The sequence below is a fragment of the Centroberyx gerrardi genome, chromosome 8, assembly GCF_048128805.1.
Source record: "Centroberyx gerrardi isolate f3 chromosome 8, fCenGer3.hap1.cur.20231027, whole genome shotgun sequence".
In the NCBI taxonomy this organism is placed as follows: domain Eukaryota; kingdom Metazoa; phylum Chordata; class Actinopteri; order Beryciformes; family Berycidae; genus Centroberyx; species Centroberyx gerrardi.
In genome coordinates, this window is record NC_136004.1 from 10,427,919 (window position 1) to 10,447,527 (window position 19,609).

The following is a 19,609-nucleotide window of genomic DNA, read 5'->3' on the forward strand; positions in this document are numbered from 1 at the left end:
TCTAAAACTATGTGATTTAGGTGGGAAGCTATGAACCGGGGATGAGTTTTCACCCCGCTCTTTTTTTTCACTCATCCACGCTTCTCTGTGTGCATCTAGAATGCAAATCAAATACCCGGTTGTTTCCTTGAGTGTCTCGCTTACCTCCTCATGCTGTTGTTCTCTAAACAGATGTGGACGAGTGTCTGCTGAGAAAGCCATGCCAACATGAGTGCCGAAACACCATTGGCAGTTTCCAGTGCCTCTGTCCCCCGGGTTACCAGCTCTTACCCAATGGCAGGAGCTGTAAAGGTAAGAATATCACTAGACTGTATTTTAATTGTTTCATCCTCCCTTTACATTGTTACAGCTAAGACATCCTACCCTCTCCCTCTGCCTCTAGACATAGATGAGTGTGCAGTACAAGGCATCCAGTGTGGACACAACCAGATGTGCTTTAATACCCGCGGGGGATACCAGTGCCTGGATACACCCTGCCCTGCATCCTATCAGAGGGGAGGAAGCCCAGGGTAAATTGCTTGGCTTAAAAGTACTGTACAGTGATTTTTAAAGAAGGAAAAGATGCATAGGATGTAGCTGCATGCTCCTGTAGTGCTGCAGTATTCATGATGTGTGGGTGACACTGCGGTTTCCTGTCAACCTTTAACAGGACGTGCTATCGGCCCTGCTCTCTGGACTGCACCGCAGGAGGCTCTCCGCTGCTCCTGCAGTACAAGCTGCTCACTCTCCCCTTCGGCATTCCAGCCAATCACAACGTGGTACGACTGTCGGCGTTCTCCGAGTCAGGGGTCCTGCAGGAACGCACGTCCTTCACCATCCTCGAGCAGGAAGGGGAGAGCGGGGTGATGGGCCAGGTGTTTGGCATCAGGGACGAGGCGGGCAGGGGCATCATCTTCACCCTGCGGGCCCTGGACAGATCGGGACTGGTGCGGCTCAAGGTGCAGGCCACCACCCTGTCGGTGCAGGGCCGCATCACCTACCAGAGCATCTTCATCATCTACATCTCCATCTCCACATACCCCTACTGAGCCCATATGCTGTTTTACAGCTGACTCTGCCCCTTACTGGCCTCTGGACGCCTCTCGCCCACCAAGGCAATTCCCCAACGCCTGGACGCCTGGGAAACAATAGGCCATGCCAAGACGCTCTAATAAATCACAAGATAAGGCAAATCGTCATTTTTCAATGGATTTCATGGAGATGTGCACCCTGAACTGTGACTGAAATGAAGTTGTGGGAACAGTTTTGTAAAAGAAAAGACCGTATTCTTAAAAAAGAGAATATTGCCTTTAACAGGTTTGGTTGAATTAATTTCACAGCAGAGCCTCATCTATCTGAGACATCTGAACTGAACTGATTAACCAAACAGAACAACATTTGAGTTGTGTTCATTTCCAGAACACTGCTCATCTTTGAAATCAGTATTTGTCAAATACAGAGGATGCAGTATGTCAGCCAAGCACTGAACTTATTTACTAGCCTTCAAAAAGTACCATAACTTGCTTTAATGTTTTGCTATTTATCATTTTGTAAGAGTGGCTGTCAACATTTTCAAATGGCGGATTTCTCAGACAGATTTCCTCATATATGAAAGTCCATAGTTGGAAATTCTCTGTATTTTCACATGCAATTAGAATACTTCCAAGTGCAAATTAAATCATACAATGTTTTGACATACATGTGCAGCATATGTGTTTTCCCCCAGTATTTTAATTTATTTAAGTCATCTAGACATTTCATCGATTCAAACAACCTCCAGTCACAGAGGGTTTGAATTAATGAGGTTCTGCTGTCATTGCAACGAGAAACCTGCGATGATTTCACTTTGTAACAGTGGCTTGCAGCTATTTATGTTGTGAAAACATAACAGGCGTGATAGTGTTTCATCTATCTATCTAAAGTGTTTTTGTATTCTTTTCTTTTAAATATTTTTTATCATGTGAAAAAAATTGAAAGGTGCTATTCTGAATGTACTTGTGTCTTTGAGTTGATGCCACTGGCTTCACTGAAGCAGTGATGCAACTGCTGGTGTTACGAGAAACAACTTTAACCGCCAACTCAGCCCAGTTTCAGTGAAGCAGAGTTTGATTGCACTTATTTGACTCTGCAGTGTGGCATTGGCCTTAAGTGGCTGGAGCAGACAAAATGCCCTGTCTTTCCTGAATTCATTACTTTATTCACAACATTCTAGTGTTCTCATTTCACCGTTTGGAATATCCGATATACAGCAAAGTAAATCAACTTCTAACTTTTTATCTCTAACTGAAACAGGAAGTGTAGATACTTCACAGGATGTAATTCTGTGAAAACCACAGAAGACCCACAAAAACTGCAGAAATGTTTGCTCTATTCTTGTACATATAATGAAACGGTTCAGTGTTGCTGAGAATGGATGTACTGTCTAATCTATCTAGAAATAAAACGGACAACAAACACACTGGCTTGTTTTTTTGTTGTGTAAGTTATAGGCCTATCATAATCCTAATTTATCTTGATTGTGCCCTGATGCAGAACCTGCCGCAGTATTTCACAAACAACATTTTCACAATTGTGTTTTCTGTGCAGCTGACAAACAATATTACTGCAACCATTTATTATAAACCCACGAGGGAGCATACAAAACTACCAGTTCTGGCACAGCAATCTGGACTCAACATTAATATGCGAGACATTTTCTGAACACTAATCCTAAAATCATTTGCAGAGCAGCTGCATTTCTAATAGTGAAAATATTAGATACATAAGTATAATATTTGTTGATCTTCACTGTTGCTTGCATAAATAATCTTTTAGGTCATTCTTACCCCAGCTTACTTTGACTGATTATTATTTTATCAACTTACAGGAAACCTAAAATAGTCTCTTTCTTGTTCTGTTGTGATTCTCATCTTGTGGCTCCACATACTTATTTTTATTTATTTATTTAAAAGGGACAATGTACAGTTCAAACATAAATGTCACCATTTGATGCACCGTACCAGATTATAGCTGCAAGCTAATTCGCATCTGTAGTCCCTTGGCAGGTCAAAGCAAAGAAACAGCACAATAACAAACAGTACAGAGTAAAAACAACATACAAAGTTATACAAAAAAGAACACACAAGACACAAAATACAAAACTACACACAAAAGCGCATCACAAATGTATGCTTGTCAAAAAAAACGCAAGTCATGAAGACCATAAGATAGAATAGTACAGAGCTGAGCAGCTTTTAACAGACTTTTTAAGTTGGTTTTGAAAGTGCTGATAGAGCTGCAGCTCCTCACACCGTCAGGCAGGGTGTTCCGCTTTGTGGCTTTTACAGAGAAAGCTGATTGCCCAAATGCAGTGTGGCAAAATGGTATGGTACAATCTAAGAGTTTTTTCCTCTTAGATGTATCCTCCCAGTTCACATTGAAATCACCCATAAGTAATAATTCTTTGTTGAGATTGCACTCTTTCAAGACTTCTGTGAGTTGATTATAGGAAGTGTCATCTGCAGAAGGGGGCCTATAGACACCTATGCTGTTAAAAGACATTTGTTGTGACAAGATCATTTTTATCCCAACGTATTCTAACGTGTTACCCGCATTGTAAACCACATGTTCACATTTCATACTGTTTACCATCTTAGATTTTAGATGTGCTGGGTGAACAGTAACAACTATGTAGGCCTACAGTGGATAGTCAGCCGCAACAGCAACAAATATGTCATGTTGCATTTTTGTTATATTTTATTTATTTTCTTCAGTATTGGTCCAGTTCTTTTAATTCAGTCATTTCAAAAACTGTTTACCATTGCAGAGATAGTGCTGGAAAACTACTTCCATATGTATTATTCACATTCACATCTGTCTTCATATTCTTTATATTATCTTTCTTCTTATTCGTCCTCCTTCTACTGCTGCTACTATCACCAGTACTTTTACTCCTACTTTTACTTTTACTGCAGCAATACAGTAAAATAGGGTCTCTTGAACTTACTGAATACAAATGAACTGACAAAAAGTTTCAGATAGAAAGTAGCTTTAAGATTCTAGAAAAAACATTCACAGTACATGTAGACATACAGACAGATGCTATAAACATGACACTTTTGGAGGTCATTTTTTGCACATTGGAGTTATAAAAACAGCTTAGGACGACGTAAAAAGAAACATGTTAAGACATCAATAATCCTGCTTTTCGTAAAACATCGTCAACCTTCGAAACCAGGTCAAAGTCCCAGAGCCTCTTGTCCACATGCAGCTGATCTTTAGTGAGGCTCCCCTGTAAAGGCACTCTGACATGCACGATCCTACACAGAGCAGGATCCACAGTGACGGTCCACGCCCATGTCTTCAGGACGCTGTGGACCGACGTCTGCTCTACCTCTCTAGGGTTGATGATCAGCTTGGAAGGGTTGAAGACACCTTCCTTTAACGGTTCTCTGTATATGTGCTCCAGGATGTTTATCCCCGGGATGCTTTGCCACTGCGCCAGCTTGAATCTGCCGCTGTCATCAAACTGGGTTTTGGGGAAGATATGGTTCGTGACGACAAAGATGGCAACTCCAGGGTGCCCCTGCTCCAGATTTTCCATCATTAGCTGCAGATTGACATGTTTGTAAGGCATGATGATTTCGTCTATGTCATTAAGCAGCAAATACTTAGACCGGTACATGTTTCTATAGATGCATTCGTTCAGAGTGACAAGCTGCCCGTAGTAATGGAGATCCCCTGGATGTTCTGGGAAATTCCAGCCTTTAGACGGGTTGAGGAAGTGGTCGATGGGCCACTGAACTATCTCCAGTATGCCCTCGTCCTTGTAGTTCAGCAGCACACGCTCCAGCTCTGGACCGCAGCTGGTGTTGTAGATCACCACTCTCTGCACACCCAGCAGCTTGTACATCTCCATGGTTTGGACAAACTGAAGCACATTGTTGTACCCGCCAAACAGGTTAGAGACGCATACAGTGAAGGTGTAAGGGAACGATGCCGCACTCTCTTTGTTTCGGATGGGGAGGAAGCTCTGGTGCTGGTTTTCCAAGATGTCAGCGTGTGTCGAGATAGTGACATGCGTGGCGTTCCTCAGAGGCTGACTCCTGCACAGCACATCTGTGGTCGCAAACGGGTATCCAAAATGATCACTGTGCATATCAATATGTGCCAGATATCCTTTGGAGCAGCTATGATGACAACAGAAAATGCAGTAAAGTGGTTGGAGTTGATCTCTCTTCATTATGCCAATGATCCGAGTTATGCCTTTAAACCTGTGGTCTTTGTAGGCAGAAACCATCAAATGATTGGTATTTATAATTGGTGTTATGGTTTGCTCGCTTAAAAGTGCTGAGCATGGTGTTATGGAGGTGTCTAGAGATGGCCATGTAATGTATATGGATGAAGCAACGGTAAGTGTCAGTGCAAGAAATGCCCATTTCCACTTCTTCTTCATTTGAATCCAACTCAAGTGATTCAACACCTACGTAATCATGGAAAAAAAGAGAAACTGAATTAGATTCCAGTGTTTGTTGTGACCATGGGCATAGGAAGCAGTTGGCCATTAGGGGGGACAAATTTGACTACTGGGGTCCGGGGGCATGCTCCACAGGAGGAACATTTTTCAAAAAACAGCTCTGCAATACTGATTTCTAGTAACTTTTAAAAAGGCTATCTGAAAATAAAGAAAGAATGACTCAGGTGTATGTGTTGGTTACAGCAGGCTTTCAGCCAATCTATCTAGTTTCGCCTGTTTCTCATTAATAATAATACAATAACAATAATAATAATTTCCGTCTTGGAATTACAGTGTTTTATGTAGTTGTATTTTCCTTCCAACTAACTGCACTGATATTATCTGGTTTCTAGTCATTTAGTTTTTGCGGTGCACTGGTCCTTTTAAAGAGCCGAGTGTGTTTTTTCTCCAAGCCCTGCTACAACACTGGCTGGCTTTAGCTTGAAAAGATGTTAATTATAAAGTACATATAAAAAGTCAGCACAGTACCTGTTCCATTACGGTAGGATAATGAGCCATGCAAAGAAACGTTTCAGACAATATGCAAGCCATCCAATATGGTGAAGAATTAAGTTTAAGTTTAGCTGCAAAACAACTAGGCCTAACCTACCTTGCCATTTTAAAAATCAGCACAGACAAAAATATAGTGCTGTAATAATATCAGAGAAAGATTACATACTTACAAGCATACAGGACACTGAGGCAAATAGACAAAGTATTGTCTTTACATAACTGACGGACAGATGTCTGCTTTTTGGAAGCAGTGGCAACAAAGCTATTGACCTTTTGCTGTTGACAGTCATATAGCTTTATATAACTTTTTACACATTTATTCCTCCTTGGCGCAATATCATACCTTTCATTTGCTGCACATCCTCTTTTTTCTTTTCTCTCTCTATCGGCACCTGACCAGTAGTGTGGATTGGACATCTTGCCGTTTGATTACCATGAATTTCTTCATCATGATTGACACTTTAACGGCCCTGTGCTCGCTGACTGCTCTGCTCCATCAGATCAAGTAAAGAGGCATCACTCTGCTCATAATATAAATGTAGGCTATTTATTTTTTCTACACAGTTAATATCATTCCATTTCGTTTTGCCCACAGAGGCCTGCATCAGAATGTAAGCCATTATATTCTTTACAATCTGCATTTGCGGGCCAAAACGTCAGTGAAATGATTTTAATATTGCAGAGCAGAACACGTAATTACAAGATATTTAATTTAGGGCCAGAGTGACACCTCTTCACATGATCTATGCAGCTTTGTTTTTGGCTGCAGTTTGGAGCGCTGCCTTGGCTGCTGTCTGCTCCTCACCGATAAGAAGCCCTATCAAGTCTATTTCTTGTGGCGCACTTTTTTCTTATGGAGATACTTCATTCAACTTCATTCCACATTGCACGAAGTCAAAGGCTTCTCAAAATAAAAGTCCCGCGGTTGATTTTTCAATGCGGAGGCAAACTAACACAATGTCGTGGTTTATTTTTTGAGGGGGACATTTTAATCATATTTTAATATTGGAGAGGACATGTCCCCCCTGTCCCCCGTGCTTCCTACGCCCATGGTTGTGACTAATTTCAATAACTCTTAATATTAAGCTGACTTTACACAGTGAGGCAGAAGCAAAATCTCTCCTACAAGCCATCCAAGGGTCATCTAAGGTAATTTAGATTCATTATGCAACTGCATTGCACAATAACCGCAACTGTAAAAAAAAAAAAAAAAAGTGGGGTTTTTTCAAAACAGCACCCATCCAGTTTGGTTTGTTTTTTTGAATAGTGCATCAGTTGTCTTGGCTCCAGAGTCACCACATCAGTCTTTTGTTCCACTTCAGTATTGTGTGTAAGCTTATCCTCTTTATACAACACCTATCAAACTCTGTACTGCACTGACTTGAGACTGATTTCTTTGTCAAATCATTAATATCAATGTCTGGATATGGTTAATCTTTAGAAAGCACTCATTTTATGTTTAGTTAGACACCTTCAATTAATCTCTGAGAGATATTTTAAGACATATTTTATTATGTTGAAGCATTTCTGACTAAACTGGCCCTTAAATATAGACAGCATTTACACTAATATATTCTGACATGAATACATCAGAGCCTGAGAGGTGCAGCCATCTCGGATTCTCTTAGAATGTGCTCTTAGATTCTCAACAATATTAGCCATGTCATTATATTGTCCACAGCCGTTATGCCAATACAATATAATCAACAATGCTATAGAGACAGCTTAAATATTGTACTCACCTTCATTGATCCTGTCCTAATGTATTTGCAGAGCAGAGAAGGAACGTGTTTGCCCTACAGTTGCGAAAGTGAAACAGCTCAAGATGTGCCCTTGTGTTGAAACATTGATTTCTTCGTATTTATCCAACACCTCAGAAAGGCTCTCCGTGTCATAGCATGCCATGACATGGCCAAATATCCATCTGATTATTCTTAGAAACTGTTGAAAAGGTTCTTACATGCAATGCATATAAATTACTGTCTAGTCCATACACATATGTGTATGGACTAGACAGATGTGTGATGATTTTTTTTTTTTTCCTTTTCCCTTTACCCTTCGAGAGGTCCTTTTGTCCTCTTGCTAGGCCGTCATTGTAAATAAGAATTTGTTCTTAATTGACCTGCCTGGTTAAATAAAGGTTAAATAAAAAAATAAAAAAATAAAAAAATAAAAAGATGTGGGTCTCTCACTCATTGCCATTTCAGTCCAGTTCACAGGCCATGTTTAGCTAATGGCTCACCTCCCAGTGCACTTTCCAGTGAGTGCTGTATCAAAACAAATTTGAATAGCAATGACTGAGCATATGTGTATTCAAACTAGGATGAAAAGATTCTGCCTGGCCAGCATTTGCAATGCGATTGATAGTAAACTTGAGGATCAGCCAAGAGCACGGCGAGAGGGCTTTTGTCTCTTTAACGCTGTCATTTAGAGCAGCGGTTCTCAACGTGGGGTCCGGGGACCACCAGGGGTCCTTGAGAGGGTTCCAGGGGGTCCCCAGCAAATTGATAAATTGTTAACTTCATTATTTCATTTACAATAAGTTAACACAAATAGTGAATGTAGAAGAATGACTATTTTGATCATAGTTTCACTCTTATCTTACCTACAATACAGATAGTCATGGAATTCTGGACAAAATCATATCTAACAATAAAAATATTTTCAGATTTGGGACAGAAAGACAAAATCTCATCAAATGGGGGTCCGCGGCCCTAATGTGGACTAAATTAGGGGTCCTTGATATGAAAAAGGTTGAGAATCACTAATTTAGAGGAACTACACCATGCTGTTTGGGGCATCAGATGAGAGTAAACCATATTCTCATCTGTTCCCTCAACCCAAATGTCCTTTGTAGTGGAGTTATTAAATGTTACACAGGTGGTGGGCAGTGGGACAAAATCAAGAGATTGGACATACATTGTTAAGATATCTAAAAAAACAAAACAAACAAACACCTTTGCTTCTTAGATCTTATGTCATCATAAGTCCTCAAATTCAGTCACTGGGCTGCCAGATCTCTTTCTGTCGCACTGCAGTCAATTACCAGAGAGATAGTTTTATTTTTACCCTAAAGGAACAACAAAAATGAGCAGTGTTGTGACCAGAAGCATGAGCTGTTGAGGCCTGAGAGGAGACTGCCCTCTTGTGTTATAAACTGCCTGATTTTTAAATCAAGTGTTTTTAAACTGGCCACTAGGTGGACAGCATCTATGTTGCTTTGTCCATGAGGAGAAGCTTTCCCAACTTCAAAATGGACCAACTGCTGATAGCCAAGTGACACAACACCATCACACTTGGCTTTCATGCCTGTCATACAGTATGTTGTGCTGTCGCTTGCAACAACTGTGTCAGAATGGAGGGGGAGAAACGTCATCATTTCCCCACTCAGAGAGACATGACCGTTGGCTAGCAGCTATTAGGAGAGATCAGTGGCTTTCATAAGGCATTATAACCATTATTATTACAGTTGTCAACGCTGACTCATCTTCCTTGGCTAGGTTTTAACGTGTGACTAATCACAGGCCCGTGTCATAACACAATGTTGCACCACATAAATCCAGAATCATAATCAATAATTAATATGGGGTGACAGTCATATTTTGGTCTGTGGTGTTATAATAATGTTCTTGGCTGCCAGTTAATTAGTGTCATAAGGTTCTTTCTTTCTTTCTTCCTTTCTTTCTTTCCTTCTAAATGGAATTGAGAGTGTGTTTGTTGACACTTGTTTTTTATTTTATTTTATTTCATGGTATTGGTGTCAGATTGATGTATAATTGACCATGAAACATTACTAAAGTTATCTGCTATTTTGATACCTTTATTTACAAAATGGTGACACTTTAAGTGATGTTATCATCTGCATCTTTTTAATATTGACCAGTGAAAATCAGATAAAATATTTTTTTTCCCCAAAAATGGATATATAGGGTTCTGGAAATCACTCTTCAAATGTTCACCGTCATCTGGTTCTGTGTCAGACTGACTGGGCCCTTCATCTCCATACGTGTACCCTATGTTTTCCATGTGAGTACCAAACACAAGGAGGAGCCGCTTCCTCCAAACTGTGTTTCTAAACAAACAGCCATAAAGCCTAATCTATTTTAACTATGGTGCATGTGAACCTAATTAAAACAATATGTGCTGTCTGGTCTTTAATATCTCTGAACCATGAGCAACTAAAGGAACAGTATCATTAGGATTTTAACAGTAACATCTAAATGGCAAGTAATGGTAGAAAGCAATTAAAAACAGCAACAAAAAGAAATGAGCATTACTTTCTGAGAAAAACAGCATGACCGCACATCAAGTAAGTTAGAAAGTAACTGAAATCTAGTCATTCATGAAGGTTTCATAAAGGTTCAGAAATTCCCTGTAACACATCTAATAGACTGTAAGGCAGACTGGAGGCCTTTTTCCCCTTCACTATAAAACAAAGTATTAGTGGAAATGAATGCTTAGGGCTCCCAGTCCCATCTCCCCTACTGCTTTACACAGTCAGGATGTCAGGAGAAATGGGGACTCGCTGTGCTCCACTCGCTAATGAGCACAACACTGGAGCCTATTAGTAGGTATAAGCAACGGAGCTCTGACCATAACCATTACCAAATTAAACCTGCAAACAAAAGAATTCTTCCAGTCAAAGTCTTGTCTGACATTTCCCAGCATCCAAGATTCTGCCTGGAATCTAATGTCACTTTAAGCACCGCCTGGCTGTACCTGCCTCCACTGTCCAAGTAACAGGCAGAGCTGAAGATTTGCAAATTTATACCACCTCTAACACAACCCAAAAGTCAGATAAAAACATTTTTTGCGTTTACCCAAGAAATTGGATCGAATGTCCCAGTACATTTTTCTCTGACACTGCGCAAAGAGGTGTTATTGAAAGGAATAACGCGAGCGCTTTTTCAGCTGGAATCCAAACCAGTAATGCACATGAGTAATGCCCCAGCTTCAGACTGTCATAACTCTCCTGTCTGCAGCTAAGTGTGGGGAGATTGAGTAATACTGTGATGTGGTGACAGAGAACCAGTGGTGGAACTGTGGTGGGGGATGTGAGCATGGTGTCAAGTCTCCATGAGTAATGCCCTAAGTAGAATTTGGGATGTTGCATAAAACACTGAGTATACCTGTGGAGTGCTTAAATCAGTGTATTTCTTTGTCAGAGTGATGGAAGTTTAGCTGGCTTGTGTCAAGTTTGGACTAGGTTCTCCAATTTACAGTCAATAATTGAATTACCAAAGTGACTTCTGAGTCCTGGTTAAAACAGTGGTGAGATTGGCTGTCCCATAATGGAACGATCACAGGTTCAATCCCTCCCTGTGTCCTTGCTCAAACCGCCGAGCCCCTACCTCCTCGCTGACTGTAAGTCACACTGGATAAGCGTCTGCTAAATACCAAAAATGCAAATGTAATCAAGCCTCACACTGCAGCGAGTGTGTATGAATATAAAGATGGTGGAAACATGTTTTTAAAACCATTAATAGGATTTGCTAGCACGCATATTGTCAGCACTGCACTCGAGTGCGGAGACAAATTTATGAAACCGTAGTATATTTTCCAGATGACATATTTAGTTTCCCCCGTCCTTTGACTATACTGCCAGTAAATGTGATAATCAACATATGCAGCATGGTCTTACCCAGAGCATTACCCTATCCCCTGCTGGCAATTACTTGTACATAGATGAAAAGGATGACATGGTAATATTTACTTGCCACCATGGCAACAGTGAAATATATATGTAAAAAAAAATCTGAAGTAGGCCACTGAAAAAAAAAAAAAACCTGAACGTGAAATACTGCAGATACAGCACACGTACTGTAATTTGGAGATGCATATTACAAAGCTAGGTTTTTGTTTCAATTTAATCTTCTATTTCTGTTCTGCCTGGATAATGTAAGAGTAAGCTACTTAAAGTGGCATTTTCTCTTTTTGGCATGCATACCGCCATTATGAGTTGAAGTTGATGAAGAGTCGACCATCAGTATTGGCTGCTCTGGGGTGTCTGTAGTATCGTCTTTCACTTTCCATTTTAAAATAGGGTTCAAAAAGTGCTAGCACGTTAACAAATAATATATGAGATATGACATATACATTTGTTTTCTGTGTTGCACTGTGTTGTATTTGTGTTGCATTTGTTTCCACGTTGACCTTTCAAGAGGGAATTTTGCACCTTTTGCAGCTATCAGTAATGAAAAAAGCCTGAACATTGGTCCAGGCTTTGGATTTCTGGGGCAGTAGTGTCAGAGGTTGGCTGCTCATGAGCTCATATCAAGGTATGCATTTAAAAAAAAAAAAGCCCTACGTGAAATACTGCTTAAAGGCAGAGGGAGCATTCCCCTAAAGACTGCAAACAACCTCTCAGTGGGGCAATAAAAAGCAAGCACAATGTGTTCTATATTCCTTGACATCACTCTTTTCACCTCGCTTGAGGATATTTCCTGCAAACGTAAGGGAACAGCTTGCCAAAAACATCAATGAGTTTTGGGTCAGTGTTTACCTTTTACAGCCCTGTATAAGACTTCATATGGCCGCCTGTAGAATATGTAGCCAATGATATCATCACTGACTGTTGCTGGGAAAGTCTCGCTCTGCCAACCACCCACCATGCTCCCGCCTCTTTTCATTCCCTCATTGTAGTCTTGTCCCAGGAAATGCGAAGAGAGACACCAGCTTGTCGATCGCTTCACGTGTTCTAAGCATGTCGGCTGCCTTGGCTGTGATGTAGCTGTTGTGCGAGTGCATGCGTGCGCCTGGGTGGGTTTTCATGTGGGCCAGACGCTGACTTCATCACCGCAACGCTTACCGCAGGAGTCCCATCCATCCTGCTTCCCGATCTGCCAGCCAACCCCTGCTTCCTACCATTACTCCCTGGGACTGCAGATGGGGGAAAAAGAGACTCATATCAAATCCTCACATTTTGTAGCGACGGGGGAGAAAGAGGTGAAAAGACCACCGTATGTTAAAAAAACACATCTCTCTGGTTTCGTTCCATAAACAGTCCCAACGCTACCGTTTTGGGTTCGGTTCTATAGTTAATGTCAGTCATAATAGCTCAGGCATTACGGGCAGATATACACATGCCAGCTTTTTTTCCTCACACACAAGCAAAAAGACTTTCCAGGTTCAAATGAATAAAAAAGAATATATGATCATTTACAGAAAAGACACCTGGCTCTAACAAATTAAAAGAAGAAAATCATAGCCTGTGGTACTAGTAGCACACACTGTTCTATATCAACCTATAGCTGAACTAAATGCATGCATAACTCAATAACTATTATGCAAATTAAGAATCATACTGAAATCCATACTGAAAGTTGAACTAGATAAGGAAATTGTGATTTATGTGATCAGAAACTTTGCATAAGAGTTGCCCAGCCACCACATCTATTTACCATGATGCTTCACATTCAGCAGGGTGAGCAAGTTTGCTGCCCCCTCAGGATATTTTGGGTCTCTATTAGTGAGACCAAAGCTTCCGTTTGCCAGCCCCACAGTTGTTCACTAATCACTCGGCTGAGATTTACTGCCTTGTTGGACAGGTAATTGTCAATCCTGCTCCAGTGATTACTCTCAGACAAGCCCCACGCTGTGTATGACTGGTGGAAAGAGCTACTTTCTCACGCCAAGGCCAAAGGCACGAACACAAGGTGAGAACACCTTAGGCTATCCGCAAAAATATCACCGCGGCCACAAGACACATGCCACAAAGCAAGCCAAAATAAGACCATGTTGTGTGGCAAGGGAATTGTTCTTTTTCAAGACAAAGAAACTATTTGGTTATATGGGTTCTGCACTCTAGAAATGTAGTATCCAAGAATCAGAGTGCAAATCAAAGCTCATCAGCCTGGTAACGGAGCCATGTACACTTTCTATACAAACTTATTTCAGATCAATGCTCCTATTTTAAACTGTTTTCTAATGATGGACTTAGACCCACGTGTGAGAAACATGGCAAAGATGGAAACCATGCAAACTCTGCGACAACAGGGCGACCAAACCACTCTTCCTTCCCTGTGTTCAACCAGATGCCCGGCTAGCCCATGCCTGTAATCACACACTTGTAAAATGACTTTTTAAAGTTCAGGTTGTTCATAGTAAGTGCTTTTGACAGCTGTTCCCCAATTTGCAGAAGTTGCGAAACTCGCATTTCACACCTTCGAGATAAGCTTTAATACATGAATACCTCCAAAACATCAACCCTAGCAAGTCACAGCTTGGCTAAGCAGCACGATGCTCCTAACCCTCACAGGTCTATAAAGCCCAAAATATTATCCTGCACAGAACAATGAAAAAGAATGAATAGACAGGGTCATTTCATGATTGTGAATCTAATATAAACAATCCTTAAGAAGTGGTAGAGTGCAATGGTGCAAAAAGTCATGACTTCGAGGTATGAGACTCACCAGTCTTACAGCCCTGGTAATGGGACAGGCATCAGAGGTGGAAAACTAAGAAATCTATCATGACGGAAATAGCAGTGTGCCTGAGAGGTGAGGCAAAGTCAAGAATGGCCCTGTCATCGTCTTGACCCTCCCACACAGTGACTATGGGGTAACAAGCATTATGCAGCGGCATGACCTGCTGCATAATGCTTACACACGACCGAGGAAACATCGCCTGTTGAGTAACAGCCACCAAAGCAAGACTAGAAATAAAAATGTACCGCATGACTATGAATAACACGTGCAAACATGCTGTAGTCCTTGCAAAATAATTTGATCAGGCCAAGATTTTGGGATGGCAGGTATTATTATGACTGGCTTTAAACCAATCTAGATAGCTAGGCCTAGATGTTATTGTTATTAAGATGTATTCAAGCAATTGCACTTAAAGAAGAGACTTAAAAACTGGAAAGAAATACAATTCTTCCAGAACTTAGCATTACTCTAAAGATCTACTCAAGCACAATAACAGCAGTAGTTATAACTGCTTATTTTCCACCTCCGATAAGAAGTCATACTGTACACAGAACATCATTAAGCCTGTGAAGTGAACATGGACTAGTAAAACATTGGGGGGTGACATCATCACATACACCCCCTACATAATTGCAAACACAGAATTACCTCAGGATAAAAGAATGGGCCTTTATAGTGAAACTAAAAAGGCGTCCAATAAAGGCATGTTTTACCACTTCTGAAGACTTAGTCAGTGCAGTATATTTTTCAGCAAAAACTTGGAGGAAAGCAAGACAGCATCCCACGCTATGCGCTCTGTTTGTCTTGGCAGAATCATGGCTTAGTTATCACCAGTCCAACAGTCACATTTTCTGCTTTGGCTCCATTTGGGCTCCGCTTGACAGTTTATGAGTGTCTAGGATGTATTGGATCAGAGTTTTTCTTCCTGGAATTGAGAGCGGCTGGTGGCTGACTTCCAGAGAGACGCTGCCTCCAGTAGTGTGACCCCAGGAAATGGGGTGGTACTGGGGGCTGACAGCCATCCATCACGGCCGGCGCCCTGGGACACGGCGTGGAGCGCGGCTAGAGTGTGCTCTCCCTGGCCACTGACCATAACACTGCATGTTTATGCGTCTTGAAATCCAATACACACTTATATTTAGCTTGTCCTCTCTAGATTTTACAACACAGACTAGGCCAACAAATGCCCATGACTTTGGTATGAGACATTACACCCGATGACTGTTCCGTGAAATACTACTGTCCATGGCAATAAAGTGAAACAACTTCGCTGTTTCTTTGTTGCAGCTATTTAGCACTTGGTGCCAAGAGACCACAGGCTTGACAGAGGAGTGAATTCTAACAAAAAACACTTTTATTTCGGGTGATAAATGGCAGTCAGCTGTGGAATATAAATCAAGACACTTGGGTAATGATTTTGGAATTTTATATTTCAGGCGAATGGATAATATAGCTAGAGCCTAGAGCCTTTCATCAAATATATCATATATCAAGGTCAGTACACCCAGTAGTAACCACCAGAATATCTCTTGAAAAGGGAGAGGCTCTCTGTCGCAGTGTGTGTATAGTTATCACGCATGTCCTTTTTTAAGCAACACACTGCTACGCATTTAGAATAAATAATAATGAGAAGCTTTATTTATACAGCACTTTTCCAAAGAACCGTCAGTGCTTTGCAGAACTGATAGGATAAATAAATACATTGAAAGGAAACAAAGACAGAAGATAATACAATAGAGAGGAGACAGAGAAGCTTGGAACAGAGATAAAACAGGACATAAAAGAACATTACAAAAAGCATTTCCTGTACAAGACATTTATCCTCTTACGCACATTCAGACCTGGGAGCTGCCCAGTACAACCACAGAGCTCTACTTTTAGCCGCTGAGCAGCTCCACTGGAGCAGCTGGGGGTCAAGCACTTTGCTCAAGTGCACTTCAACAAGCAGTTGTTAAGGAAGGGAGGGGAGTCATTGATTTCCCCCGCCCAGACTTTCCCAGCCAGTCCATGGATTCAAACCTGTGACATTCCAGCCAAAATCTCTAACCTTGAAGCTGTATTCCCATGCAACTGTTACTGGTTAAGGTTCTTGAAAACGATTTAAGTATGCTGAGTCAGAATTGCTTTTCAGGTTCTTCTTTCTGTGCTGCGTTAGTGTAGCAACGAAGATAGCTCACTATTTCTCACCTACCTACCCTAAACCACAGATAACCATCCATCAAAAACATAAGCTCTGATACTGTCACAATTTAGAGGCCTTTTTTGTGGGGCCCTATAAAAAAAAGTCATCTGATTTGTGATACTGGCAGAGGCTGGTGAGGTGAGCAATATTCAGGCCAGTACTAAAAACTGAAGTCTACACCATTCATGAGGACACTTCTAAGGCCCCAAGGAATCACATTGTTCCCCGTTTTACGCATCACCAAGAATAAAACAAAACAAAAAAGGACACTGAATGCCAAAGACAGTGAGTACCACAGATAAACAGTGAGGACCACAGATAAAAGACAAGAGTTTAATATTTGAGAGAGAATCATGAAAATTGGCAGACTTATATAAGTCTATAAAACCTGATACAGCGCTATTTCAGCCAAGGCTCACTGTACCGTCCCCTACAAATCAATGACTGAAGCGTACTACCCTAATTGCTTTTTACTTTTGCAACCATGAGTTGGGTCCCCTGAGTTCCCCTGAAGTGGGTCTACTACAGTCATTCAATATATACAAAGAGTGCTGGAGAGCGAGGCAAGCCCCATTCTTTTGGAGGCTCCATACTTATAGAATTAAGTCCCAGCTAGTGAGGCTGAGAGTGAAGACATCCAAGCTCTTTTTCTGTATGGTTAAAGAAATGGAAAGTTTTAAATGCAAAGCTCAAAACAAACAGGTTAAGTACTCTGACCTGACTTTTACTTTACTCCCCGGGACATTCCACCAAAATGACCTCATAGGGACAGCAGGCCTGGAAAGCAATAAAGTCTGTCTCACTGGAGATGGCTTTTCCATCAGCTCCCTGGCTTCATTGTCCAGGACAGTGGTTCCCAACCTGGTGTCTGGGACCCCCCTGCGGCGGCTCCAGAGATCTTAGGGGGGATGGAGCGCAAGGAACTTACAGAAGTTGAGGTAAAGGAGTCTTATTAAGGACGGAACGAGAGCTGAGGACAAAATGAATAGTCTTATAACCCAATCATTTTCAAATGTGTTTTTCATTGCAAAATAACTTAAAATGTCATTAAATCATGCTTTCATTGGCTTTTACTGGATTAAATTGCGTGAAATATAGTATGTGCTTGAAAGTGATTGATGAGGCGCTTGCTACATTGGAGAGAGAAAGTCATGGATTGTATTATTGGTGAGTTTGAGGAGCTTGAAGAAAAAGGTTGGGGAGCCATGGTCCAAGACTATCTAATCATTCAACAGGGTGATTAGGCCATGCTGCTCTGCTTGGTCTTTGCATTGTGGTTTAAAGACACCGCTGGGTATCATGAGACCAATGATAAGGTGGATGTAAACACACACGGTTATATGTTGGCATATCAACACTCGGAGTTTACATCATATGGGCGCAGTGTCTGGACAGTCAGACTAGTGTTATAATGTCTGTCTAGGACTCTGGCCTTTTTACGGGTACTGCTTAGCCTGGCCAGTGGAAAGAGCTGACTAAACATTGGCTGGATTGTCAAGACTAAATATTGGCTCTTAGTACATGGAAGTTATGACTGACAACCATTAGGTAACTGTGGGCCTTTTCTTTCAATTCAAGGTACTTACAGTCATAGAGTAACACAAGATCCACACTTGCATAATGATGAGCATTTAAAATAATCTTTCAGTTGACTGTTAAAATATTATTGCATCTGTTATTGAGTCAACCGAGCAATTAATATATTGCATTCCTCTTGCTAAAGCTTTTCTCTGAATAGGGCTGTAATATAGTATGGCATCTACCGTAAATAAAGCTGCGCAAATGAGAGCTTAGCTTTGATTAGGTGTATGACTACAGCGATGCACTAACCATGTGCAGAACAATAAAGCTTTTGAGTGAATGCTTAGCTAATTGCTACCTTAAGATCATCCAGGCAGGGGTACAGGAACATGCAGCTTGGAAAAGAAATCTGACTGCGGGATGGCTCTGGAGAAACAGCTCATGTTATAAACTCTTACCTATGAGAGAATTCAATCAACAGGCGCCCTATTGTTCCAAAGTGAAGCTGGCTGCCAGTTTTGCCAAGGGAAACCAATAAAATATTTCATTTGAATACTGTTGCAGGATGAATATTACTTTTGAGTACTTTCAGCAGGCGTTTTATGTCCCAACTTCAAGTCCCCACCAATGACATGTGACATTTACAACGATCTGTCAAACGGAAAATAATTATGACTCTGTGCTCTGCCAATTGGCGGAAATTAAACACTTGACACTCTTAAATGTGTGCTGTGCGTACTGTACGCATCCATCTGCAGGGAGCCAGTGGGAGAAGGGTAGCATTTAGTGAACAGTGCACATTTCAGAATCTCATTGACCCCAGCTTCACATTATGCACCATACTGATGAATGGGCATTTGCCTGGGGCTGCCGCCATGGGAGGGTGGAGGGCAATGAGGACAACTTCCCTAGGCTCTGAGCCAAGTGGTGCCCAAATGATCAATTATTGTTGTAACAAATTATATAAATGACCCGTAATATTGAGTTTTGTCCATGTTCCAGGTGATACGATCAATTCATATGCTCTAACAAGAAGAAATGAAACCTGAGGGTCATGGCTTTCATAATCACAGCTGCACGTGACTGAAGAAGTGGAAGAACTGAAAGATAGAGCTTACATGCTCAGAAATGTTTCCAAGGTAAATTTCCAAACTAAACAGAAAAGGATTGTCGGTGTCCAAAGTAGGAGTGCAGGACCAGTCCTCTGTTGTAGTCTGGCCTTACAGTACAAAGAGCCTGCAGACACACAGCCAAATTATGAGCTCAGCACTGGCCACTGAGAGCAGCCTGCGCTGAGAGGATACTAAGTGTATACATGTGTTTGTTCAGAAGTGTGGGATATTAAGCTTGTCTAGTTTTCTGATGTGGTCCAGGAAATGCCTCACTGCTCCACTTAAGACATGTTTAGGTTTAGCGCTGTAAACATTCTGTAGCCAGATTACTCCATGACATAAGACATCCCTCTTTTAAACCTTTCCAAAGTCATCTACTCAT

At 41.3% G+C, this 19,609-nt stretch overlaps 2 protein-coding genes across 3 annotated transcripts in view; one reads left to right on the forward strand and one right to left on the reverse strand.

The window, feature by feature from the left end:
• The window catches only part of hmcn2 (hemicentin 2), a 45,507-nt gene extending 43,191 nt beyond the window's left edge, over nt 1–2,316 (forward strand). The window contains exons 79-81 of the mRNA XM_071927794.2: nt 172–291; nt 383–509; nt 650–2,316. Coding sequence (XP_071783895.2) covers nt 172–291; nt 383–509; nt 650–1,028 — 626 coding nt within the window. The 3' untranslated portion in view covers nt 1,029–2,316. The remainder of the gene's footprint in view (nt 1–171; nt 292–382; nt 510–649) is intronic.
• Nucleotides 2,317–2,889: 573 nt separating this feature from the next.
• Nucleotides 2,890–7,832, reverse strand: LOC139933694 (uncharacterized). 2 transcript variants are annotated; one of them, XM_071927877.2, is made up of 2 exons: nt 7,729–7,832; nt 2,890–5,440 (listed from the first exon to the last, which is right to left on the reverse strand). In XM_071927877.2, exons 1-2 carry the CDS (start codon nt 7,732–7,734, stop codon nt 4,142–4,144), a joined length of 1,305 nt encoding a protein of 434 aa, XP_071783978.2. In that variant the 5' UTR covers nt 7,735–7,832; the 3' UTR covers nt 2,890–4,141. The 2 variants fall into 2 exon arrangements, with proteins under 2 accessions (XP_071783978.2, XP_078141547.1); XM_078285421.1 differs by lacking the exon at nt 7,729–7,832 and adding an exon at nt 6,330–6,366.
• Nucleotides 7,833–19,609: the final 11,777 nt, after the last annotated feature.